The sequence below is a fragment of the Oncorhynchus masou genome, unplaced genomic scaffold, assembly GCF_036934945.1.
Source record: "Oncorhynchus masou masou isolate Uvic2021 unplaced genomic scaffold, UVic_Omas_1.1 unplaced_scaffold_1697, whole genome shotgun sequence".
Lineage (NCBI taxonomy): Eukaryota > Metazoa > Chordata > Actinopteri > Salmoniformes > Salmonidae > Oncorhynchus > Oncorhynchus masou.
In genome coordinates this window covers 32,368-59,703 of record NW_027007123.1, presented here as the reverse complement: position 1 = coordinate 59,703, position 27,336 = coordinate 32,368, and the positions used below count along the sequence as shown (strand labels likewise).

Below are 27,336 nucleotides of genomic sequence, written 5' to 3'. Positions count from 1 at the left end.
GGTTAGGGTCAGGATCAGGGTTAGGATCAGGGTTAGGATCAGGGTTAGGATCAGGGTCAGGGATACGGTGAGGGTCAGGATCAGGGTCAGGGTTAGGGTCAGGGTTAGGGTCAGGATCAGGGATACGGTCAGAGTCAGGGTTCGGGTTAGGGTCAGGGATACGGTCAGGGTAAGGGTCAGGGTTCGGGTCAGGGTCAGGATCAGGGTCAGGGATACGGTCAGGATCAGGGTCAGGGTCAGGATCAGGGTCAGGGTTAGGGTCAGGGATACGGTCAGGATCAGGGTCAGGGTCAGGGTTCGGGTCAGGGTCAGGATCAGGGTCAGGGATACGGTCAGGGTCAGGGTTCGGGTCAGGGTCAGGATCAGGGTCAGGGATACGGTCAGGGTCAGGGTTCGGGTCAGGGTCAGGGTCAGGGATACGGTCAGGATCAGGGTTCAGGTTAGGGTCAGGGATACGGTCAGGATCAGGGTTCAGGTTAGGGTCAGGGATACGGTACCTGTTCGCTGGCGGGGGGCAGCTTGTGAGGATCCATGGTCAGCATCTTGAGGTCGTCAGATATGGTCTGGAGGTGGGTGACCTCTCCTAGCATGGAGATCTCCTCATCCTGGAAGGATCACAATGTGTTTATTGATCCTGTGTTTATCCAGGTGATGTCATCAGTCCTACTCATACTGATCATAACAACAACAACAACAACAACAACATCTTAAACTGAAACGTCAACATTGTGCTTCTTATGGAACATTTCCTTTGGGCGTTAATGAGGAACATTTACTCTGGGTGTTAATGAGGAGTTTCCTTTGGGCGTTAATGAGGATCATTTCCTCTGGGTGTTAATGAGGAGTTTCCTCTGGGTGTCAATGAGGAACATTTCCTCTGGGTGTTAATGAGGAGTTTCCTCTGGGTGTTAATGAGGAATATTTCTTCTGGGTGTTAATGAGGAGTTTCCTCTGGGTGTTAAATGAGGAGTTTCCTCTGGGTGTTAATGAGGAACATTTCCTCTGGGTGTTAATGAGGAACATTTCCTCTGGGTGTTAATGAGGAGTTTCCTCTGGGTGTTAATGAGGAATATTTCTTCTGGGTGTTAATGAGGAGTTTCCTCTGGGTGTTAAATGAGGAGTTTCCTCTGGGTGTTAATGAGGAACATTTCCTCTGGGTGTCAAATGAGGAACATTTCCTCTGTGTGTTAATGAGGAATATTTCTTCTGGGTGTTAATGAGGAGTTTCCTCTGGGTGTTAAATGAGGAGTTTCCTCTGGGTGTTAATGAGGAACATTTCCTCTGGGTGTCCATGAGGAACATTTCCTCTGGGTGTCAATGAGGAATATTTCCTCTGGGCGTTAATGGGGAATATTTCCTCTGGGTGTTAATGAGGAATATTTCCTCTGGGTGTTAATGAGGAACATTTCCTCTGGGTGTTAATGAGGAACATTTCCTCTGGGTGTCAATGAGGAACATTTCCTCTGGGTGTCAATGAGGAACATTTCCTCTGGGTGTCAATGAGGAACATTTCCTCTGGGTGTCAATGAGGAACATTTCCTCTGGGTGTTAATGAGGAACATTTCCTCTGGGTGTTAATGAGGAGTTTCCTCTGGGTGTTAAATGAGGAACATTTCCTCTGGGCGTTAATGGGGAATATTTCCTCTGGGCGTTAATGAGGGACATTTCCTCTGGGTGTTAATGAGGGACATTTCCTCTGGGTGTTAATGAGGAGTTTCCTCTGGGTGTTTAATGAGGAGTTTCCTCTGGGTGTTAATGAGGAGTTTCCTCTGGGTGTTAATTAGGAGTTTCCTCTGGGTGTTAATGAGGAACATTTACTCTGGGTGTTAATGAGGAACATTTACTCTGGGTGTTAATGAGGAACATTTCCTCTGGGTGTTAAATGAGGAGTTTCCTCTGGGTGTTAATGAGGAACATTTCCTCTGGGTGTTAATAATGAGGAATCAGCATCTCCCATGGTGTGTGTATTTCCAACGGACTCACCACCACGGCCTTAGCCTGACCTCTGACCTCTGTGTTGTGTGTGTGTGTTATGTTATGACTCACCACCACGGCCTTAGCCTGACCTCTGACCCCTGTGTTGTGCGTGTTAGTGTATGTGTTCTGTTATGACTCACCACCATGGCCTTAGCCTGACCTCTGACCTCTGTGTTGTGTGTGTTAGTGTATGTGTTATGTTATGACTCACCACGACAGGTCGTAGCATGGAGACGAAGGTACACAACCTGCTCCTCTCCTCGACAAGGGCCTTCCTGACGGCCTGTTTCTCCGTCTCCTCCAGCAGCAGGTATTTATCACTGACGTCCTGCATGGCACTGTTCAGCTGGGGCTGGACGTCTCCTCGCCCTGGGACACAAGGCTACTGTTAATATACTGGTACGATCATTACACATCACACTGGGGGGGCTCTTCACCACAGACCTGGGACACACCGCTACTATCATTACACATCACACTGGGGGGGCTCTTCACCACAGACCTGGGACACACCACTACTATCATTACACATCACACTGGGGGGCTCTTCACCACAGACCTGGGACACACCGCTACTATCATTACACATCACCCTGGGGGGGCTCTTCACCACAGACCTGGGACACACCGCTACTATCATTACACATCACACTGGGGGGGGCTCTTCACCACAGACCTGGGACACACCGCTACTATCATTACACATCACACTGGGGGGGGGCTCTTCACCACAGACACACCGCTACTGTTAATATACTGGTACTATCATTACACATCACACTGGGGGGGCTCTTCACCACAGACCTGGGACACACGGCTACTATCATTACACATCACACTGGGGGGGGCTCTTCACCACAGACACACCGCTACTGTTAATATACTGGTACGATCATTACACATCACTCACATCATACTGGGGGGCTCTTCACCAAAGACCTGGGACACACCGCTACTGTTAATATACTGCTACTATCATTACACATCACTCACATCATACTGGGGGGGCTCTTCACCAAAGACCTGGGACACACCGCTACTGTTAATATACTGCTACTATCATTACACATCACTCACATCATACTGGGGGGGCTCTTCACCAAAGACCTGGGACACACCGCTACTGTTAATATACTGCTACTATCATTACACATCACTCACATCACACTGGGGGGGCTCTTCACCACAGACCGGGGACTAAAAGGTATTTGAGGGCCCTTGATTTCGCTTGGAGTCTGCTCTTTTGTGAATATTCCATGTGCAATGTAGGTGTGATGTATGAGAGGGCAAAGGTCATGGTGTCATATTGTAACTTATCACTACTGGGCTTCTGTTGTTTATCCTGTCCTTGAAGACTGGCAGACTATCCTCCCTGAGCTCTCTCCTTGAAGACTGGCAGACTATCCTCCCTGAGCTCGCCCTCTCTGTCTCTCCTTCTCTGTCTCTCCTTCTCTTTCTCTCCTTCCCTCTCTCTCCTCCTCTCTCTCTCTCCTTCTCTCTCTCCTTCTCTCTCCTTCTCTCTCTCTCTCTCCCTGTCTCTCCTTCTCTCTCTCTCTCCCTCGGTCTCTCCTCTCTCTCCCTCGGTCTCTCCTTCTCTCTCTCTCTCTCCCTGTCTCTCCTTCTCTCTCTCTCTCCCTCGGTCTCTCCTTCTCTCTCTCTCTCTCCCTGTCTCTCCTTCTCTCTCTCTCTCTCCCTCGGTCTCTCCTCTCTCTCCCTCGGTCTCTCCTTCTCTCTCTCTCTCTCCCTGTCTCTCCTTCTCTCTCTCTCTCCCTCGGTCTCTCCTCTCTCTCCCCTCGGTCTCTCCTTCTCTCTCTCTCTCTCCCTGTCTCTCCTTCTCTCTCTCTCTCCCTCGGTCTCTCCTCTCTCTCCCTCGGTCTCTCCTTCTCTCTCTCTCTCTCCCTGTCTCTCCTTCTCTCTCTCTCTCCCTCGGTCTCTCCTCTCTCTCCCTCGGTCTCTCCTTCTCTCTCTCTCTCTCCCTGTCTCTCCTTCTCTCTCTCTCTCCCTCGGTCTCTCTCTCTCTCTCTCTCCTTCTCTCTCTCTCCTGGACTCGGCCTAAGCAGCCAGCCCGTCCAGGCTGATTATCTAACCTTTTGTCACCAGCCTCTCCTCGACACCCCATCAAGGTCCCAACCAGGCTGGAAAATGTAAGTAAAATGTTTCTCAACAGTGAGGTTTTACCCTGAGGCTTTGTGGATGACAACACCAGAATAGGCTGCTACTGTAAGTCAAACGTATGACTGCATCGTTGTTGCTTCAATGAGCAGTGAGAACGTAACTTTAACTTTTGGGGAAACTCAAGATTATCCAGTAGTCGTTTAACACAATGGATGGATGATATTTCCATATAGGAATCCAAACATTTACCCATTTTGGTTTGGCTTGCCTTTCCAGCGCTCTTGAGAAATATGGGAGAAATGTTGTGTTTTTAGAACTATTTAAAAACTTTTCTAGGATTTTTGGGAAACGATCAGAGGAGATGAAGCGTGACCGGAACTGGGAACTCAAACTGACACCTACAGTTAAAATGACTCTATACTAGGATGCAAGAAAAGCTTTTCACAAGACATATAATTACTCTGTGATTTCTATGAGAGCTGCCTGGACTCAGAAAAGTGCCCTCGTCAAAAAGTCCAGCTCTGGTTGGTGTTACCCTCTGACCATGGAATGCACTGTTTTTACACAGTGTCTAAGGCAGTCGGATGTTGGTGTGTGAGTGAGAGTGTGTGTGTGTGTGTGTGTGTGTGTGTGTATGTGTGTCTGTGTGTGTGCGTCTGTGTGTGTGTGTCTGTGTGTGTGCGTCTGTGTGTGTGTGTCTGTGTGTGTGTGTGTGTGTGTGTGTGTGTGTGTGTGTGTGTGTGTGTGTGTGTGTGTGTGTGTGTGTGTGTGTGTGTGTGTGTGTGTGTGTGTGTGTGTGTGTGTGAGTGTGTGTGTCTGTGTGTGTGTCTGTGTGTGTGTGAGTGAGAGTGTGTGTGTGTCTGTGTGTGTGTCTGTGTGTGTGTGTGTGTGTGTGTGTGTGTGTGTGTGTGTGTGTGTGTGTGTGTGTGTGTGTGTGTGTGTGTGTGTGTGTGTGTGTGTGTGTGAGTGAGAGTGTGTGTGTGTCTGTGTGTGTGTGTGTGTGTGTGTGTCTGTGTGTGTGCGAGAGTGTGTGTGTGTCTGTGTGTGTGCGAGAGTGTGTGTGTGTCTGTGTGTGTGTGAGAGTGTGTGTGTGTCTGTGTTCTTGCTGAACGCATTATCCATAATGCTGGGCAGTTACGAGCATGAAATGACAGCTTAGGCTTGTTGTTAAAATGAGCTTTAGCTGATGTTAGGTTAGTGTGTGTGTGTGTGTGTGTGTGAGTGTGAGTGTTTGTGTGTGTGTGTGTGTGTTTGTTTGTTTGTTATGTCAGTATCTCTGTGTCAATGACGAGGGCCAGATTGCTGCTTCCTCTGCCTGAAGCCACAGACAACATACCAAACCATACTAAAACATACCATACCAAACCATACCATACCGAAACATACTAAAACATACCATACCAAACCATACCGAAACATACCAAACCATACCGAAACATACCGAAACATACCATACCAAACCATACCAAAACATACCGAAACATACCATACCACACCATACCAAACCATACTAAAACATACCATACCAAACCATACCGAAACATACCAAACCATACCGAAACATACCAAACCATACCGAAACATACCAAACCATACCAAACCATACCGAAACATATCAAACCATACCTGAAACATACCAAACCATACCGAAACATACCAAACCATACCAAACCATACCGAAACATACCATACCACACCATACCAAAACATACTAAAACATACCATACCAAACCATACCGAAACATACCAAACCATACCGAAACATACCGAAACATACCATACCAAACCATACCGAAACATACCATACCACACCATACCAAACCATACCACACCATACCGAAACATACCAAACCATACCGAAACATACCAAACCATACCGAAACATACCAAACCATACCGAAACATACCAAACCATACCAAACCATACCGAAACATACCGAAACATACCACACCAAACCATACCGAAACATACCATACCACACCATACCACACTAAAACATACCATACCAAACCATACCGAAACATACCAAACCATACCGAAACATACCAAACCATACCGAAACATACCAAACCATACCGAAACATACCATACCGAAACTTACCATACCAAACCATAACGAAACATACCATACCAAACCATACCAACCCAAATCATACCAAACCATACCAAAACATACCATACCAAACCATACCAACCCAAATCATACCAACCCATACAATACCATACCAAACCATACCGAAACATACCATACCAAACCATACCAACCCAAATCATACCAAACCCATACCAACCCATACAATACCATACCAAACCATACCATACCAAACCATACCAACCCAAATCATACCAAACCATACCATACCGAAACATACCATACCAAACCATACTGAAGAATGGGACACACGGCTACTGAGAATAATTCATCAGATAACATGCATCAGAGGTTCATGCTACTGCAATGGCTCAAACACAGTATCTAACAGACAGTTGGTAGGAACCCAGTCACCCTGTACATCCATTCCCTCCCCTGGCAGAGCTTTCAGACTAGCCAGACAACATGTGGGCAGAGGGTTGGAGAGTTCATCACATTGGTTTGATAACAGACAGGGGAGGATAGGATAGGAGGAGGGAGTGAGACAGAGAGCAGAACAGACAGGACAGGGCTAGACAGGGGAGGACAGGACAGGAGGAGGGAGTGAGACAGAGAGCAGAACAGACAGGACAGGGCTAGACAGGGGAGGACAAGACAGGAGGAGGGAGTGAGACAGAGAGCAGAACAGACAGGACAGGGCTAGACAGGGGAGGACAAGACAGGAGGAGGGAGTGAGACAGAGAGCAGAACACAGGACAGGGCTAGACAGGGGAGGAGAGGACAGGAGGAGGGAGTGAGACAGAGAGCAGAACAGACAGGACAGGAAGAGGGAGAGAGACAGAGAGCAGAACAGACAGGACAGGGCTCGACAGGGGAGGAGAGGACAGGAGGAGGGAGTGAGACAGAGAGCAGAACAGACAGGACAGGGCTGGACGGGGGAGGATAGGACAGGAGGAGGGAGTGAGACAGAGAGCAGAACACAGGACAGGGCTGGACGGGGGAGGACAGGACAGGAGGAGGGAGTGAGACAGAGAGCAGAACACAGGACAGGGCTAGACAGGGGAGGACAGGACAGGAGGAGGGAGTGAGACAGAGAGCAGAACAGACAGGACAGGGCTAGACAGGGGAGGACAGGATAGGAGGAGGGAGTGAGATAGAGAGCAGAACAGACAGGACAGGGCTAGACAGGGGAGGACAGGACAGGAGGAGGGAGTGAGACAGAGAGCAGAACAGACAGGACAGGGCTAGACAGGGGAGGACAGGATAGGAGGAGGGAGTGAGATAGAGAGCAGAACAGACAGGACAGGGCTAGACAGGGGAGGACAGGACAGGAGGAGGGAGTGAGACAGAGAGCAGAACAGACAGGACAGGGCTAGACAGGGGAGGACAGGATAGGAGGAGGGAGTGAGACAGAGAGCAGAACAGACAGGACAGGGCTAGACAGGGGAGGAGAGGACAGGAGGAGGGAGTGAGACAGAGAGCAGAACAGACAGGACAGGGCTAGACAGGGGAGGACAGGATAGGAGGAGGGAGTGAGATAGAGAGCAGAACAGACAGGACAGGGCTAGACAGGGGAGGACAGGACAGGAGGAGGGAGTGAGACAGAGAGCAGAACAGACAGGACAGGGCTAGACAGGGGAGGACAGGACAGGAGGAGGGAGTGAGACAGAGAGCAGAACACAGGACAGGGCTAGACAGGGGAGGACAGGACAGGAGGAGGGAGTGAGACAGAGAGCAGAACAGACAGGACAGGGCTAGACAGGGGAGGACAGGACAGGAGGAGGGAGTGAGACAGAGAGCAGAACAGACAGGACAGGGCTAGACAGGGGAGGACAGGACAGGAGGAGGGAGTGAGACAGAGAGCAAAACAGACAGGACAGGGCTAGACAGGGGAGGATAGGACAGGAGGAGGGAGTGAGACAGAGAGCAGAACAGACAGGACAGGGCTAGACAGGGGAGGACAGGACAGGAGGAGGGAGTGAGACAGAGAGCAGAACAGACAGGACAGGGCTAGACAGGGGAGGACAGGACAGGAGGAGGGAGTGAGACAGAGAGCAGAACACAGGACAGGGCTAGACAGGGGAGGACAGGACAGGAGGAGGGAGTGAGACAGAGAGCAGAACAGACAGCACAGGGCTAGACAGGGGAGGACAGGACAGGAGGAGGGAGTGAGACAGAGAGCAGAACAGACAGGACAGGGCTAGACAGGGGAGGACAGGACAGGAGGAGGGAGTGAGACAGAGAGCAGAACACAGGACAGGGCTAGACAGGGGAGGACAGGACAGGAGGAGGGAGTGAGACAGAGAGCAGAACAGACAGGACAGGAGGAGGGAGTGAGACAGAGAGCAGAACAGACAGGATAGGAGGAGGGAGTGAGACAGAGAGCAGAACAGACAGGACAGGGCTAGACAGGAGAGGAGAGGAAAAGGAGGAGGGAGTGAGACAGAGAGCAGAACAGACAGGACAGGGCTAGACAGGGGAGGACAGGACAGGAGGAGGGAGTGAGACAGAGAGCAGAACACAGGACAGGGCTAGACAGGGGAGGAGAGGACAGGAGGAGGGAGTGAGACAGAGAGCAGAACAGACAGGACAGGGCTAGACAGGGGAGGATAGGACAGGAGGAGGGAGTGAGACAGAGAGCAGAACAGACAGGACAGGGCTAGACAGGGGAGGACAGGACAGGAGGAGGGAGTGAGACAGAGAGCAGAACAGACAGGACAGGGCTAGACAGGGGAGGACAGGACAGGAGGAGGGAGTGAGACAGAGAGCAGAACAGACAGGACAGGGCTAGACAGGGGGAGGATAGGACAGGAGGAGGGAGTGAGACAGAGAGCAGAACAGACAGGACAGGGCTAGACAGGGGAGGACAGGACAGGAGGAGGGAGTGAGACAGAGAGCAGAACAGACAGGACAGGGCTAGACAGGGGAGGACAGGACAGGAGGAGGGAGTGAGACAGAGAGCAGAACAGACAGGACAGGGCTAGACAGGGGAGGACAGGACAGGAGGAGGGAGTGAGACAGAGAGCAGAACACAGGACAGGGCTAGACAGGGGAGGACAGGACAGGAGGAGGGAGTGAGACAGAGAGCAGAACAGACAGCACAGGGCTAGACAGGGGAGGACAGGACAGGAGGAGGGAGTGAGACAGAGAGCAGAACAGACAGGACAGGGCTAGACAGGGGAGGACAGGACAGGAGGAGGGAGTGAGACAGAGAGCAGAACACAGGACAGGGCTAGACAGGGGAGGACAGGACAGGAGGAGGGAGTGAGACAGAGAGCAGAACACAGGACAGGGCTAGACAGGGGAGGACAGGACAGGAGGAGGGAGTGAGACAGAGAGCAGAACAGACAGGACAGGGCTAGACAGGGGAGGACAGGACAGGAGGAGGGAGTGAGACAGAGAGCAGAACACAGGACAGGGCTAGACAGGGGAGGACAGGACAGGAGGAGGGAGTGAGACAGAGAGCAGAACAGACAGGACAGGGCTAGACAGGGGAGGAGAGGACAGGAGGAGGGAGTGAGACAGAGAGCAGAACAGACAGGACAGGGCTAGACAGGGGAGGATAGGACAGGAGGAGGGAGTGAGACAGAGAGCAGAACAGACAGGACAGGGCTAGACAGGGGAGGACAGGACAGGAGGAGGGAGTGAGACAGAGAGCAGAACAGACAGGACAGGGCTAGACAGGGGAGGACAGGACAGGAGGAGGGAGTGAGACAGAGAGCAGAACAGACAGGACAGGGCTAGACAGGGGAGGATAGGACAGGAGGAGGGAGTGAGACAGAGAGCAGAACAGACAGGACAGGGCTAGACAGGGGAGGACAGGACAGGAGGAGGGAGTGAGACAGAGAGCAGAACAGACAGGACAGGGCTAGACAGGGGAGGACAGGACAGGAGGAGGGAGTGAGACAGAGAGCAGAACAGACAGGACAGGGCTAGACAGGGGAGGACAGGACAGGAGGAGGGAGTGAGACAGAGAGCAGAACAGACAGCGCAGGGCTAGACAGGGGAGGAGAGGACAGGAGGAGGGAGTGAGACAGAGAGCAGAACAGACAGGACAGGGCTAGACAGGGGAGGACAGGACAGGAGGAGGGAGTGAGACAGAGAGCAGAACAGACAGCGCAGGGCTAGACAGGGGAGGAGAGGACAGGAGGAGGGAGTGAGACAGAGAGTAGAACAGACAGGACAGGGCTAGACAGGGGAGGACAGGACAGGAGGAGGGAGTGAGACAGAGAGCAGAACAGACAGCGCAGGGCTAGACAGGGGAGGACAGGACAGGAGGAGGGAGTGAGACAGAGAGCAGAACAGACAGGACAGGGCTAGACAGGGGAGGATAGGACAGGAGGAGGGAGTGAGACAGAGAGCAGAACACAGGACAGGGCTAGACAGGGGAGGACAGGACAGGAGGAGGGAGTGAGACAGAGAGCAGAACAGACAGCGCAGGGCTAGACAGGGGAGGATAGGACAGGAGGAGGGAGTGAGACAGAGAGCAGAACAGACAGCGCAGGGCTAGACAGGGGAGGACAGGACAGGAGGAGGGAGTGAGACAGAGAGCAGAACACAGGACAGGGCTAGACAGGGGAGGACAGGACAGGAGGAGGGAGTGAGACAGAGAGCAGAACAGACAGCGCAGGGCTAGACAGGGGAGGATAGGACAGGAGGAGGGAGTGAGACAGAGCAGAACAGATAGGACATAGCTGGACAGGGGAGGACAGGACAGGAGGAGGGAGTGAGACAGAGAGCAGAACACAGGACAGGGCTAGAAAGGGGAGGACAGGACAGGAGGAGGGAGTGAGACAGAGAGCAGAACACAGGACAGGGCTAGACAGGGGACGACAGGACAGGAGGAGGGAGTGAGACAGAGAGCAGAACAGACAGCGCAGGGCTAGACAGGGGAGGACAGGACAGGAGGAGGGAGTGAGACAGAGAGCAGAACAGACAGGACAGGGCTAGACAGGGGAGGAGAGGACAGGAGGAGGGAGTGAGACAGAGAGCAGAACAGACAGGACATGGCTAGACAGGGGAGGAGAGGACAGGAGGAGGGAGTGAGACAGAGAGCAGAACAGACAGGACAGGGCTAGACAGGGGAGGAGAGGACAGGAGGAGGGAGTGAGACAGAGAGCAGAACAGACAGGACAGGGCTAGACAGGGGAGGAGAGGACAGGAGGAGGGAGTGAGACAGAGAGCAGAACAGACAGGACATGGCTAGACAGGGGAGGAGAGGACAGGAGGAGGGAGTGAGACAGAGAGCAGAACAGACAGGACAGGGCTAGACAGGGGAGGAGAGGACAGGAGGAGGGAGTGAGACAGAGAGCAGAACAGACAGGACAGGGCTAGACAGGGGAGGACAGGACAGGAGGAGGGAGTGAGACAGAGAGCAGAACAGACAGGACAGGGCTAGACAGGGGAGGAGAGGACAGGAGGAGGGAGTGAGACAGAGAGCAGAACAGACAGGACATGGCTAGACAGGGGAGGAGAGGACAGGAGGAGGGAGTGAGACAGAGAGCAGAACAGACAGGACAGGGCTAGACAGGGGAGGAGAGGACAGGAGGAGGGAGTGAGACAGAGAGCAGAACAGACAGGACAGGGCTAGACAGGGGAGGAGAGGACAGGAGGAGGGAGTGAGACAGAGAGCAGAACAGACAGGACATGGCTAGACAGGGGAGGAGAGGACAGGAGGAGGGAGTGAGACAGAGAGCAGAACAGACAGGACAGGGCTAGACAGGGGAGGAGAGGACAGGAGGAGGGAGTGAGACAGAGAGCAGAACAGACAGGACAGGGCTAGACAGGGGAGGACAGGACAGGAGGAGGGAGTGAGACAGAGAGCAGAACAAACAGGACAGGGCTAGACAGGGGAGGAGAGGACAGGAGGAGGGAGTGAGACAGAGAGCAGAACAGACAGGACATGGCTAGACAGGGGAGGACAGGACAGGAGGAGGGAGTGAGACAGAGAGCAGAACAAACAGGACAGGGCTAGACAGGGGAGGAGAGGACAGGAGGAGGGAGTGAGACAGAGAGCAGAACAGACAGGACATGGCTAGACAGGGGAGGACAGGACAGGAGGAGGGAGTGAGACAGAGAGCAGAACAAACAGGACAGGTTAACTCTCCCACTCAATTTGAATCCTCCTATCATCAAATGTTGTATACAGAGTCATCAATAACACACACATGCAGTCTCACTGTGTTGTTCATCCAGGGGCTAACTGAGGACGAAGAGACAGGAGAAACTACAGTCTCACTGTCTCACTGTGTTGTTCATCCAGGGGCTAACTGAGGACGAAGAGACAAGAGAAACTACAGTCTCACTGTGTTGTTCATCCAGAGGCAAACTGAGGACTAAGAGACAGGAGAAACTACAGTCTCACTGTGTTGTTCATCCAGGGGCTAACTGAGGACGAAGAGACAGGAGAAACTACAGTCTCACTGTGTTGTTCATCCAGGGGCTAACTGAGGACGAAGAGACAGGAGAAACTACAGTCTCACTGTGTTGTTCATCCAGGGGCTAATTGAGGACGAAGAGACAGGAGAAACTACAGTCTCACTGTGTTGTTCATCCAGGGGCTAACTGAGGACTAAGAGACAGGAGAAACTACAGCCTCACTGTGTTGTTCATCCAGGGGCTAACTGAGGACGAAGAGACAGGAGAAACTACAGTCTCACTGTGTTGTTCATCCAGGGGCTAACTGAGGACGAAGAGACAGGAGAAACTACAGTCCCACTGTGTTGTTCATCCAGGGGCTAACTGAGGACGAAGAGACAGGAGAAACTACAGTCTCAATGTGTTGCTCATCCAGGGGCTAACTGAGGACTAAGAGACAGGAGAAACTACAGTCTCACTGTGTTGTTCATCCAGGGGCTAACTGAGGACGAAGAGACAGGAGAAACTACAGTCCCACTGTGTTGTTCATCCAGGGGCTAACTGAGGACGAAGAGACAGGAGAAACTACAGTCTCACTGTGTTGTTCATCCAGGGGCTAACTGAGGATGAAGAGACAGGAGAAACTACAGTCTCACTGTCACACTGTGTTGTTCATCCAGGGGCTAACTGTGGACTAAGAGACAGGAGAAACTACAGTCACACTGTGTTGTTCATCCAGGGGCTAACTGAGGACTAAGAGACAAGAGAAACTACAGTCTCACTGTGTTGCTCATCCAGGGGCTAACTGAGGACGAAGAGACAGGAGAAACTACAGTCTCACTGTGTTGTTCATCCAGGGGCTAACTGAGGACGAAGAGACAGGAGAAACTCATACTAGATCATTAGTTACAGTATGTGTGTCAAAACTGGATGCCTTGGAGATACAGGTCAGTTACAGAAGGCAGCTTGCAGGCTCTAGACCTGATTAATCAGCACCGCCTGCTCTTCAATCAGATGAAACGAGGCCACAACTAGAGAGAACTACAGTATAGAATCATAAATATTAAACTAGAGAGAACTACAGTATAGAATCATAAATATTAAACTAGAGTGAACTCCCCTCATATGGTACAGCATAGAATCATAAATATTAAACTTGAAAGAACTACAGTATAGAATCATAAATATTAAACTAGAGTGAACTACAGTATAGAATCATAAATATTAAACTAGAGGGAACTACAGTATAGAATCATAAATATTAAACTAGAGAGTGAACTCCTTTCATACGATACAGTATGAAATCATAAATATTCAGTGAGAGGCTGCAGTTATGAGTCCATTCCCTCTCTGTTACTGTTAGCTCTGTACATTACCCCTCCCTCCCTCCCTCCCTCCCTCCTCCCTCCCTCCCTCCCTCCCTCCCTCCCTCCCTCCCTCCCTCCCTCCCTCCCTCCCTCCCTCCCTCCCTCCCTCCCTCCAAGTCTGAGATTATCCTCAGTCCCTTATCTTCATTTGACTGATACAATGTCCCAGAATCCCAGTTGTCCCTCTAAGTCTGGGGCCTGTTGAAAACATCATACCGAACAACATAGGTTCCAGGTGAGTAGAGCAGCCCTCTATCCAAGGAAGACAACTAAAACACACATGCTACCGTTCAAAAGTTTGGGGTCACTTATAAATGTCCTTGTTCCTCTGTCCAGTGTCTGTTCTTTGCCCATCTTAATATTTTTATTGGCCGGTTTGAGATATAGCTTTTTATTGGCCGGTCTGAGATATGGCTTTTTATTGGCCGGTCTGAGATATGGCTTTTTATTGGCCGGTCTGAGATATGGCTTTTTATTGGCCGGTCTGAGATATAGCTTTTTATTGGCCGGTCTGAGATATGGCTTTTTATTGGCCGGTCTGAGATATGGCTTTTTATTGGCCGGTCTGAGATATGGCTTTTTATTGGCCGGTCTGAGATATGGCTTTTTATTGGCCGGTCTGAGATATAGCTTTTTATTGGCCGGTCTGAGATATAGCTTTTTATTGGCCGGTCTGAGATATAGCTTTTTATTGGCCGGTCTGAGATATAGCTTTTTATTGGCCGGTCTGAGATATAGCTTTTTATTGGCCGGTCTGAGATATAGCTTTTTATTGGCCAGTCTGAGATATAGCTTTTTATTGGCCGGTCTGAGATATAGCTTTTTATTGGCCGGTCTGAGATATGGCTTTTTATTGGCCGGTCTGAGATATAGCTTTTTATTGGCCGGTCTGAGATATAGCTTTTTATTGGCCAGTCTGAGATATAGCTTTTTATTGGCCGGTCTGAGATATGGCTTTTTATTGGCCAGTCTGAGATATGGCTTTTTATTGGCCGGTCTGAGATATGGCTTTTTATTGGCCGGTCTGAGATATGGCTTTTTATTGGCCGGTCTGAGATATGGCTTTTTATTGGCCGGTCTGAGATATGGCTTTTTATTGGCCGGTCTGAGATATAGCTTTTTATTGGCCGGTCTGAGATATGGCTTTTTATTGGCCGGTCTGAGATATGGCTTTTTATTGGCCGGTCTGAGATATAGCTTTTTATTGGCCGGTCTGAGATATAGCTTTTTATTGGCCGGTCTGAGATATGGCTTTTTATTGGCCAGTCTGAGATATGGCTTTTTCTTTGCAACTCTGCCTAGAAGGCCAGCATCCCGGAGTCGCCTCTTCACTGTTGACGTTGAGACTGGTGTTTTGCGGGTACTATTTGAAGAAGCTGTCAGTTGAGGACTTGTAGGGTTGTCTGTTTCTCAAACTAGACTCTCTAATGTACTTGTCCTCTTGCTCCGTTGTGCACCGGGGCCTCCCACTCCTCTTTCTATCTGGTTAGAGCCAGTTTGTGCTGTTCAGTGAAGGGAGTAGTACACAGCGTTGTACAAGATCTTCAGTTTCTTGGCAATTTCTCACATGGAATAGCCTTCATTTCTCAGAACAAGAATAGACTGACGAGTTTCAGAAGAAAGTTTCTTGTTTCTGGCCATTTTGAGCCTGAAATCGAACCCACAACTGCTGATGCTCCAGATACTCAACTAGTCTGAAGAAGGCCAGTTTTATTCCTTCTTTAATCAGAACAACAGCTTTCAACTGTGCTAACATAATTGCAAAATGGTTTTCTAATGATCAATTAGCCTTTTAAAATGATAAACTTAGGATTAGCTAACACAACGTGCCGTTGGAACACAGGAGTGATGGTTGCTGATAATGGGCCTCTGTACGCCTATGTAGATATTCCATTAAAATCAGCCATTTCCAGCTACAATAGTCATTTAGAACATTGACAATGTCTACACTGTATTTCTGATCAATTTGATGTTATTTTAATGGGCATTTTTTGTTGCTTTTCTTTCAAAAACAAGGACATTTCTAAGTGACCCCAAACTGTTGAACGGTAGTGTACATGTCTGTTTCCATTGGCCTCTTACATATTAACAAATACCACCTTGTCCTGACTGGGAAAACAGACCAGCACAGCTTCATCTAAATGCTGAGCAGACCCCTGTTCTGATGCTGCGAAGGGCTGTGTGTGACCTCTGCCAATCATTAGGGAAGGCTGGGGGTGAGAGTGGTGGAGTGGAAAATCAGCACTTTGTGCTCCTGTCTTAATGACTGGTGTGTGTTTGTGTTCTCTACCTCCACAGATAATGATTAGTGTGTGTGTGTGTGTGTTCTCTACCTCCACAGATAATGATTAGTGTGTGTGTGTGTGTGTTCTCTACCTCCACAGATAATGATTAGTGTGTGTGTGTTCTCCACCTCCAGAGATAATGATTAGTGTGTGTGTGTGTGTGTGTGTTCTCTACCTCCACAGATAATGATTAGTGTGTGTGTGTTCTCCACCTCCAGAGATAATGATTAGTGTGTGTGTGTTCTCTACCTCCACAGATAATGATTAGTGTGTGTGTGTGTGTTCTCTACCTCCACAGATAATGATTAGTGTGTGTGTGTTCTCTACCTCCACAGATAATGATTAGTGTGTGTATGTGTTCTCTACCTCCACAGATAATGATTAGTGTGTGTGTGTTCTCCACCTCCAGAGATAATGATTAGTGTGTGTGTGTGTGTGTTCTCTACCTCCACAGATAATGACTAGTGTGTGTGTGTGTGTTCTCTACCTCCACAGATAATGATTAGTGTGTGTGTGTGTTCTCCACCTCCACAGATAATGATTAGTGTGTGTGTGTTCTCTACCTCCACAGATAATGATTAGTGTGTGTGTGAGCTTCAGTGGCGCTGAGCTGATTAACAAAGACGATTGAAACCAAAACAAACCACGAAGCAGTGAAGGCAGGAGAATTAAACCACAGAGAGAGAGAAGGAAGAGAGAGAAGAGAGAGGAGAGAGGAGGAGACAGGACAGTAGGAAACAGAGCAGGGGACAGAGGAGTGGACAGGACAGTAGGAAGCAGAGCAGGGGACAGAGGAGTGGACAGGACAGTAGGAAGCAGAGCAGGGGACAGAGGAGTGGACAGGACAGTAGGAAGCAGAGCAGGGGACAGAGGAGTGGACAGGACAGTAGGAAGCAGAGCAGGGGACAGAGGAGTGGACAGGACAGTAGGGAGTATAGCAGGGGACAGAGGAGTGGACAGGACAGTAGGGAGCATAGCAGGGGACAGAGGAGTGGACAGGACAGTAGGGAGCATAGCAGGGGACAGAGGAGTGGACAGGACAGTAGGGAGCATAGCAGGGGACAGAGGAGTGGACAGGACAGTAGGGAGCATAGCAGGGGACAGAGGAGGAGACAGAACAGAGAGACAGAGAGAAAGGACAGAGAGAGTGAGGAAAGAGAGAGGAAGGAGAGGAGAGACATTGAGAGACAGAGGAAAGGCCGAGAGAGAAACAGAGAGAGAGAGAGAGAGAGGAGAGACAGCGAGAGAGAGAGAGGGGGGAGGCAGCGAGAGAGAGGAGAGGAGAGAGAGAGAGAGAGAGAGAGAGAGAGAGACAGAGGAAGAGAGAGAGGAAGAGACAGAGGGAGAGAGAGGAGAGACAGCGAGAGAGAGAGAGGGGGGAGGCAGCGAGAGAGAGGAGAGAGAGAGAGAGAGAGAGAGAGAGAGAGAGAGAGACAGAGGAAGAGAGAGAGGAAGAGACAGAGGGAGAGAGAGGAAGAGAGAGAGGAAGAGCGAGGGGTAGTTAGTGGAAGGAGCAGAACAGAACGGGACACGAAGCAGCATAGCAGCACAAGGTAGAAACCCCGGACCCCACAGAGAGGTCACAGAACAGGCTGGAGGACTGACAGACTGACTGAAACCCCGGACCCCACAGAGAGGCCACAGAACAGGCTGGAGGACTGACAGACTGACTGAAACCCCGGACCCCACAGAGAGGCCACAGAGCAGGCTGGAGGACTGACAGACTGACTGAAACCCCGGACCCCACAGAGAGGCCACAGAACAGGCTGGAGGACTGACAGACTGACTGAAACCCCGGACCCCACAGAGAGGCCACAGAGCAGGCTGGAGGACTGACAGACTGACTGAAACCCCGGACCCCACAGAGAGGCCACAGAGCAGGCTGGAGGACTGACAGACTGACTGAAACCCCGGACCCCACAGAGAGGCCACAGAGCAGGCTGGAGGACTGACAGACTGACTGAAACCCCGGACCCCACAGAGAGGCCACAGAGCAGGCTGGAGGACTGACAGACTGACTGAAACCCCGGACCCCACAGAGAGGCCACAGAGCAGGCTGGAGGGCTGACAGACAGACTGAAACCCCGGACCCCACAGAGAGTCCACAGAGCAGGCTGGAGGGCTGACAGACAGACTAACAGACAGACCAGGGCAGACTTACCCAGGGCATCAGCTGCAGGGCAACAACAACAGGTGCCCAGTGGCCGGGCAGGGGGGGGGGCAATAAGGTCGACGACACGGCCGTAAAGAGGAAAACATTTCAGTCAGTCAAGAGGCCTGAAGGAGACTGCACAAATCATGTTGCTAATAAGTGTCACTGTCACTGTGACTGTCACTGTGCGTCTAAAAATGGCCCGTTTAGCTTCGCCAGACTCTCAGGATAAACTAAGCGACTTACAAAATTGTCCGCGTCGACACTGACACATCTCACCGCATTCATTATCTGACCCAACATGGGTCTCGTTGTTTGATCTGCCAAAGAGGACTGTTTGTGAGGGTGAAACGCGTTGCACTAATAACAGCCTTCATGATGAAGAGGCCAAGCTGGAAAAACATGTTTGAAGAATTCAGTCTAGACAGATATATGGCGTTAAACGCTCCACTGTTCACGTGTCCAAAGGTGAAAACTCCCCCTTGAAGTCAAGATTGACCCATTTCCTTTTAGCTCCGAGTAAAGCACAGGGCCTCTCCTAGGAGAGACTAGAAACGTGTGTATTGGTTCAATCTTGTCGAAAAACTAAACATTTAGGATTGCTAGTTCAGTGTTTCAGGTAGTTTTGGTCATTTTGGCTAACTAGTTCAGTGTGGTTTTGATCAAAACATTTAGGATAGCTAGTTCAGTGTTTCAGGTGGTTTTAATTAAGGCATTTAAGTTAACTAGTTCAGTGTTTCAGGTGGTTTTAATTAAGGCATTTAAGTTAACTAGTTCAGTGTTTCAGGTGGTTTTAATTAAGGCATTTAAGTTAACTAGTTCAGTGTTTCAGGTGGTTTTAATTAAGGCATTTAAGTTAACTAGTTCAGTGTTTCAGGTGGTTTTAATTAAGGCATTTAAGTTAACTAGTTCAGTGTTTCAGGTGGTTTTAATTAAGGCATTTAAGTTAACTAGTTCAGTGTTTCAGGTGGTTTTAATTAAGGCATTTAAGTTAACTAGTTCAGTGTTTCAGGTGGTTTTGATTTTTGACTAGCTAGTTCAGTGGTTTTGGTCAGTTAGTTAGCTACTTCAGTGTTTCAGGTAGTTTTGGTCATTTTGGCTAACTAGTTCAGTGTGGTTTTGATCAAAACATTTAGGCTAGCTATATCATCGTTTCAGGTGGCTTTAATCAAGACATTTAGGCTAGCTAGTTTAGTGTTTCAGGTAGTTTTGGTCATTTAGGCTAGCTATATCATCGTTTCAGGTGGCTTTAATCAAGACATTTAGGCTAGCTAGTTTCGTGTTCCAGCTGGTTTTGATTATTTTGACTAACTAGTTTAGTGTTTTAGCTGTTTTTTTTAATAATTTAGGCTAGCTACAACAGCACAGTATTTGAGCTAAATAAGTATTTTTTTTAAAGTTGAAGTTCACTTTGAAATGCAGAAAATGCATAGATGTTTTGGTGCTTTCAAGACGGACATTTTGAAATTTCAACTGGACTTCAGTCACTCAAGATAACTGGCAGCTTGAATAGGAGCTTCCCATAGACGCTCGCTCTCATATGTCTATCTGTCTAGACACATATTGAACCTTTTCAATAAGCGTCTCCATTTCCTTTCATGGTGCGTAGGCCTACACAAAGACCCACTGACTGCATATGCTTATTCAACTGGGATGTGCTGTCCTACGAGGAGAAGACACAAACTGATACTCAGAAGTTGAGCAGAGAATCTGTTCCAAATGGCACCCTATTTCCTATGTAGTGCACTTCTTTTTTATAGACCCTGGTCTAAAGTAGTGCACTATATAGGGAACAGGGTGCCATTTGGGACACAGACAGTGTCCTGGTTTCAGTATAATGACGGTCAACATGAGCTGACTCTGTTGTTTTCTCCCCTCCATGTTTCCAGACATCATTTAGACAGATTCCTGTGTAAAGATGATATCTGACCGTCCGCAGAGTCGGACAGAGATCAGAAACAGTCGTACGTAACTAAACCGAAACCATAGCATAGAGTAAAGACATTCGGTAGGGAAGGATGCTCAACTCAATTTGCATGTCCATTTGCCTAAGCGTACCAAATGTACGTTAGAGAGATGGACGTTCAGAGATGATAAAGGAACAAAGAGATGTACTATATATGGTAAATGTTACATGAATATGTACTGTGTTCTATACTGTAGAGTCCCTGAGTAGCCTCATTGACGTTCAGAGATGATAAAGGAACAAAGAGATGTACTATATATGGTAAATGTTACATGAATATGTACTGTGTTCTATACTGTAGAGTCCCTGAGTAGCCTCATTGACGTTCAGAGATGATAAAGGAACAAAGAGATGTACTATATATGGTAAATGTTACATGAATATGTACTGTGTTCTATACTGTAGAGTCCCTGAGTAGCCTCATTGACGTTCAGACATGATAAAGGAACAAAGAGATGTACTATATATGGTAAATGTTGCATGAATATGTACTGTGTTCTATACTGTAGAGTCCCTGAGTAGCCTCATTGACGTTCAGAGATGATAAAGGAACAAAGAGATGTACTATATATGGTAAATGTTGCATGAATATGTACTGTGTTCTATACTGTAGAGTCCCTGAGTAGCCTCATTGACGTTCAGAGATGATAAAGGAGCAAAGAGATGTACTATATATGGTAAATGTTACATGAATATGTACTGTGTTCTATACTGTAGAGTCCCTGAGTAGCCTCATTGACGTTCAGAGATGATAAAGGAACAAAGAGATGTACTATATATGGTAAATGTTACATGAATATGTACTGTGTTCTATACTGTAGAGTCCCTGAGTAGCCTCATTGACGTTCAGAGATGATAAAGGAACAAAGAGATGTACTATATATGGTAAATGTTACATGAATATGTACTGTGTTCTATACTGTAGAGTCCCTGAGTAGCCTCATTGACGGTCAGAGATGATAAAGGAACAAAGAGATGTACTATATATGGTAAATGTTACATGAATATGTACTGTGTTCTATACTGTAGAGTCCCTGAGTAGCCTCATTGACGTTCAGAGATGATAAAGGAACAAAGAGATGTACTATATATGGTAAATGTTACATGAATATGTACTGTGTTCTATACTGTAGAGTCCCTGAGTAGCCTCATTGACGTTCAGAGATGATAAAGGAACAAAGAGATGCACTATATATGGTAAATGTTACATGAATATGTACTGTGTTCTATACTGTAGAGTCCCTGAGTAGCCTCATTGACGTTCAGAGATGATAAAGGAACAAAGAGATGTACTATATATGGTAAATGTTACATGAATATGTACTGTGTTCTATACAGTAGAGTCCCTGAGTAGCCTCATTGACGTTCAGAGATGATAAAGGAGCAAAGAGATGTACTATATATGGTAAATGTTACATGAATATGTACTGTGTTCTATACTGTAGAGTCCCTGAGTAGCCTCATTGACGTTCAGAGATGATAAAGGAGCAAAGAGATGTACTATATATGGTAAATGTTACATGAATATGTACTGTGTTCTAAACTGTAGAGTCCCTGAGTAGCCTCATTGACGTTCAGAGATGATAAAGGAACAAATAGATGTACTATATATGGTAAATGTTACATGAATATGTACTGTGTTCTATACTGTAGAGTCCCTGAGTAGCCTCATTGACGTTCAGAGATGATAAAGGAACAAAGAGATGTACTATATATGGTAAATGTTACATGAATATGTACTGTGTTCTATACTGTAGAGTCCCTGAGTAGCCTCATTGACGGTCAACTCTCTTTCCTTTAGACGACATGGAGGTGTAGGTATGACCTCAAGGGGAAACGACCGCCCATAGAGCTACAGGGTTCACACTGTACTTCATATGGCCCACAGACATTATATGTATCGGACATATGCTGTAATAATTATATTTGTATGGCACAGCCAGTAGAGAAGTGATAGATAGATGGGTAGATGGATAGATAGGTGGATGGATAGATGGATAGATGGGTAGATGGGTAGATGGATAGATAGATAGATGGACAAATAGATGATGGATGGATAGATAGATGGATAGAGTACCTTTCTTTGCTTTCTTCTGTAGCTTCAGAGTGTCTAAAGACTTCTTCTTGATCTCACTCCGAACTTTCTTGTACTCTGTGGGGGGGGATGGGGGTCAACATTTTGGAATGAGATGTTCGACGAGCAGGTGTGCACATACTTCTGGTCATGTAGTGTACATGACACTGGCTTGTAGTGTATGGTTATATTGTTATATAGCTATATGTTATGATGATACCTTTAGCATGGTCGTTATCCAGTGTGTTGGTTCCTCTCTATATTATTATATATCTATATGTTATGATGATACCTTTAGCATGGTCCTTATCCAGAGTGTTGGTTCCTCTCTATATTATTATATATCTATATGTTATGATGATACCTTTAGCATGGTCCTTATCCAGAGTGTTGGTTCCTCTCTATATTATTATATATCTATATGTTATGATGATACCTTTAGCATGGTCCTTATCCAGTGTGTTGGTTCCTCTCTATATTATTATATATCTATATTTTATGATGATACCTTTAGCATGGTCCTTATCCAGAGTGTTAGTTCCTCTCTATATTATTATATATCTATATGTTATGATGATACCTTTAGCATGGTCCTTATCCAGAGTGTTAGTTCCTCTCTATATTATTATATATCTATATGTTATGATGATACCTTTAGCATGGTCCTTATCCAGTGTGTTGGTTCCTCTCTATATTATTATATATCTATATGTTATGATGATACCTTTAGCATGGTCCTTATCCAGAGTGTTGGTTCCTCTCTATATTATTATATATCTATATGTTATGATGATACCTTTAGCATGGTCCTTATCCAGAGTGTTGGTTCCTCTCTATATTATTATATATCTATATGTTATGATGATACCTTTAGCATGGTCCTTATCCAGTGTGTTGGTTCCTCTCTATATCATTATATATCTATATGTTATGATGATACCTTTAGCATGGTCCTTATCCAGTGTGTTGGTTCCTCTCTATATCATTATATATCTATATGTTATGATGATACCTTTAGCATGGTCCTTATCCAGTGTGTTGGTTCCTCTCTATATCATTATATGTTATGATGATACCTTTAGCATGGTCCTTATCCAGTGTGTTGGTTCCTCTCTATATTATTATATATCTATATGTTATGATGATACCTTTAGATTGGTCCTTATCCAGTGTGTTGGTTCCTCTCTATATTATTATATATCTATATGTTATGATGATACCTTTAGCATGGTCCTTATCCAGTGTGTTGGTTCCTCTCTATATTATTATATATCTATATGTTATGATGATACCTTTAGCATGGTCCTTATCCAGTGTGTTGGTTCCTCTCTATATTATTATATATCTATATGTTATGATGATACCTTTAGCATGGTCCTTATCCAGAGTGTTGGTTCCTCTCTATATTATTATATATCTATGTGTTATGATGATACCTTTAGCATGGTCCTTATCCAGTGTGTTGGTTCCTCTCTATATTATTATATATCTATATGTTATGATGATACCTTTAGCATGGTCCTTATCCAGTGTGTTGGTTCCTCTCTATATTATTATATATCTATATGTTATGATGATACCTTTAGCATGGTCCTTATCCAGAGTGTTGGTTCCTCTCTATATTATTATATATCTATATGTTATGATGATACCTTTAGCATGGTCCTTATCCAGTGTGTTGGTTCCTCTCTATATTATTATATATCTATATGTTATGATGATACCTTTAGCATGGTCCTTATCCAGTGTGTTGGTTCCTCTCTATATCATTATATATCTATATGTTATGATGATACCTTTAGCATGGTCCTTATCCAGTGTGTTGGTTCCTCTCTATATCATTATATGTTATGATGATACCTTTAGCATGGTCCTTATCCAGTGTGTTGGTTCCTCTCTATATTATTATATATCTATATGTTATGATGATACCTTTAGCATGGTCCTTATCCAGTGTGTTGGTTCCTCTCTATATTATTATATATCTATATGTTATGATGATACCTTTAGCATGGTCCTTATCCAGTGTGTTGGTTCCTCTCTATATTATTATATATCTATATGTTATGATGATACCTTTAGCATGGTCCTTATCCAGTGTGTTGGTTCCTCTCTATATTATTATATATCTATATGTTATGATGATACCTTTAGCATGGTCCTTATCCAGTGTGTTGGTTCCTCTCTATATTATTATATATCTATATGTTATGATGATACCTTTAGCATGGTCCTTATCCAGAGTGTTGGTTCCTCTCTATATTATTATATATCTATATGTTATGATGATACCTTTAGCATGGTCCTTATCCAGTGTGTTGGTTCCTCTCTATATTATTATATATCTATATGTTATGATGATACCTTTAGCATGGTCCTTATCCAGTGTGTTGGTTCCTCTCTATATCATTATATGTTATGATGATACCTTTAGCATGGTCCTTATCCAGTGTGTTGGTTCCTCTCTATATTATTATATATCTATATGTTATGATGATACCTTTAGCATGGTCCTTATCCAGTGTGTTGGTTCCTCTCTATATTATTATATATCTATATGTTATGATGATACCTTTAGCATGGTCCTTATCCAGAGTGTTGGTTCCTCTCTATATTATTATATATCTATATGTTATGATGATACCTTTAGCATGGTCCTTATCCAGTGTGTTGGTTCCTCTCTATATTATTATATATCTATATGTTATGATGATACCTTTAGCATGGTCCTTATCCAGTGTGTTGGTTCCTCTCTATATCATTATATATCTATATGTTATGATGACACCTTTAGCATGGTCCTTATCCAGTGTGTTGGTTCCTCTCTATATTATTATATATCTATATGTTATGATGATACCTTTAGCATGGTCCTTATCCAGTGTGTTGGTTCCTCTCTATATTATTATATATCTATATGTTATGATGACACCTTTAGCATGGTCCTTATCCAGTGTGTTGGTTCCTCTCTATATTATTATATATCTATATGTTATGATGACACCTTTAGCATGGTCCTTATCCAGTGTGTTGGTTCCTCTCTATATTATTATATATCTATATGTTATGATGATACCTTTAGCATGGTCCTTATCCAGTGTGTTGGTTCCTCTCTTCCACTCCTCCATCTGTTCCTGTAGAGGGTTGATCATGCAGTCCATGAAAGCCCTGCAGGTCACAGCAATCACAAAGGTGAGAAACATTAGAAATCCAGTATTATTAGGATCTCTCCTAGCCCATTAGAAATCCAGTGTGATGAGGGGGCGGGGCATAGTGGTGATGAGGGGGCGGGGCATAGCGGTGATGAGGGGGCGGGGCATAGCGGTGATGAGGGGGCGGGCATACTGGTGGAGGGGACGGGCATACTGGTGGAGGGGACAGGGCATAATGGTGATGAGGGGGCGGGGCATAGTGGTGGAGGGGACAGGGCATAATGGTGACGAGGGGGCGGGGCATAGTGGTGATGAGGGGGCGGGTCATAGTGGTGAGGGGGGGCGGGGCATATTGGTGGTGAGGGGGCGGGGCATAGTGGTGTGAGGGGGCGGGGCATAGTGGTGGTGAGGGGGCGGGGCATAACTGTGATGAGGGGGACGGGCACAATGGTGATGAGGGGGCGGGGCATAGTGGTGATGTGAGCCAGACAGCTGAGACTAATATAACACCCTGGTCTCTCTGGTCTAGACACATGTTGTCAGAGAGACAGACAGACTGTGTGTGTGTTTTCATTTATGTGTGTGTGTGTGTGTGTGTGTGTGTGTGTGTGTGTGTGTGTGTGTGTGTGTGTGTGTGTGTGTGTGTGTGTGTGTGTGTGTGTGTGTGTGTGTGTGTGTGTGTGTGTGTGTGTGTGTGTGTGTAGCTAGGCTTGACCACAGGCACCTAGGTTTACTACTGCACACTGTCACAGCCATGGAGACGCAAGGAGAATTTCTCCAAAATGCCTTGAAGAAATTAGAGATCCCCCTGTGTGACTGTGTGTGTGTGTGTCGTGGACCAGACATGCCCCTGAGACAGTGGAATGCTGGGAAAGAGTAGAATCGGCTGAGCTGGGTGACATTCTACAGATTCATCAGTAATGTATCACTTTAACGACACTGTTACACACACACACACACACACACACACACACACACACACACACACACACACACACACACACACACACACACACACACACACACACACACACACACACACAACTTCATTTTGTTCAAAGTGACATGTATTGTAAATGATGGTGTAGTAGTGTCGTTGTAAATGACAACATCCTTACACTGAAAAGTCTCTGAGCTTGGCCTCGATGCTTCTGTGTCTCATACACATCCTGGTTAGAGCTGAACCAATGTCCCTGGTGCCTCCTGTAACACACAAACAATACATCCTGGTTAGAGCTGAACCAATGTCCCTGGTGCCTCCTGTAACACACAAACAATACATCCTGGTTAGAGCTGAACCAATGTCCCTGGTGCCTCCTGTAACACACAAACAATACATCCTGGTTAGAGCTGAACCAATGTCCCTGGTGCCTCCTGTAACACACAAACAATACATCCTTGTTAGAGCTGAACTAATGTCCCTGGTGCCTCCTGTAACACACAAACAATACATCCTGGTTAGAGCTGAACCAATGTCCCTGGTGCCTCCTGTAACACACAAACAATACATCCTGGTTAGAGCTGAACCAATGTCCCTGGTGCCTCCTGTAACACACACACAATACATCCTGGTTAGAGCTGAACCAATGTCCCTGGTGCCTCCTGTAACACACAAACAATACATCCTGGTTAGAGCTGAACCAATGTCCCTGGTGCCTCCTGTAACACACAAACAATACATCCTGGTTAGAGCTGAACCAATGTCCCTGGTGCCTCCTGTAACACACAAACAATACATCCTGGTTAGAGCTGAACCAATGTCCCTGGTGCCTCCTGTAACACACAAACAATACATCCT

General features: G+C 47.0%; 1 protein-coding gene across 3 annotated transcripts in view; it reads right to left on the bottom strand.

Moving 5' to 3' along the window:
- The window catches only part of LOC135531988 (protein MTSS 1-like), a 55,953-nt gene extending 29,044 nt beyond the window's left edge, over positions 1 to 26,909 (bottom strand). For all 3 annotated transcript variants that reach the window (XM_064959670.1, XM_064959672.1, XM_064959671.1), the window contains exons 1-5: positions 26,657 to 26,909; positions 25,463 to 25,554; positions 22,390 to 22,464; positions 2,189 to 2,346; positions 498 to 605 (exon numbers count right to left, since the gene is read on the bottom strand). In XM_064959670.1, coding sequence (XP_064815742.1) covers positions 498 to 605; positions 2,189 to 2,346; positions 22,390 to 22,464; positions 25,463 to 25,554; positions 26,657 to 26,877 — 654 coding nt within the window. In that variant the 5' untranslated portion in view covers positions 26,878 to 26,909. The remainder of the gene's footprint in view (positions 1 to 497; positions 606 to 2,188; positions 2,347 to 22,389; positions 22,465 to 25,462; positions 25,555 to 26,656) is intronic.
- Between the last annotated feature and the right edge of the window lie 427 nt (positions 26,910 to 27,336).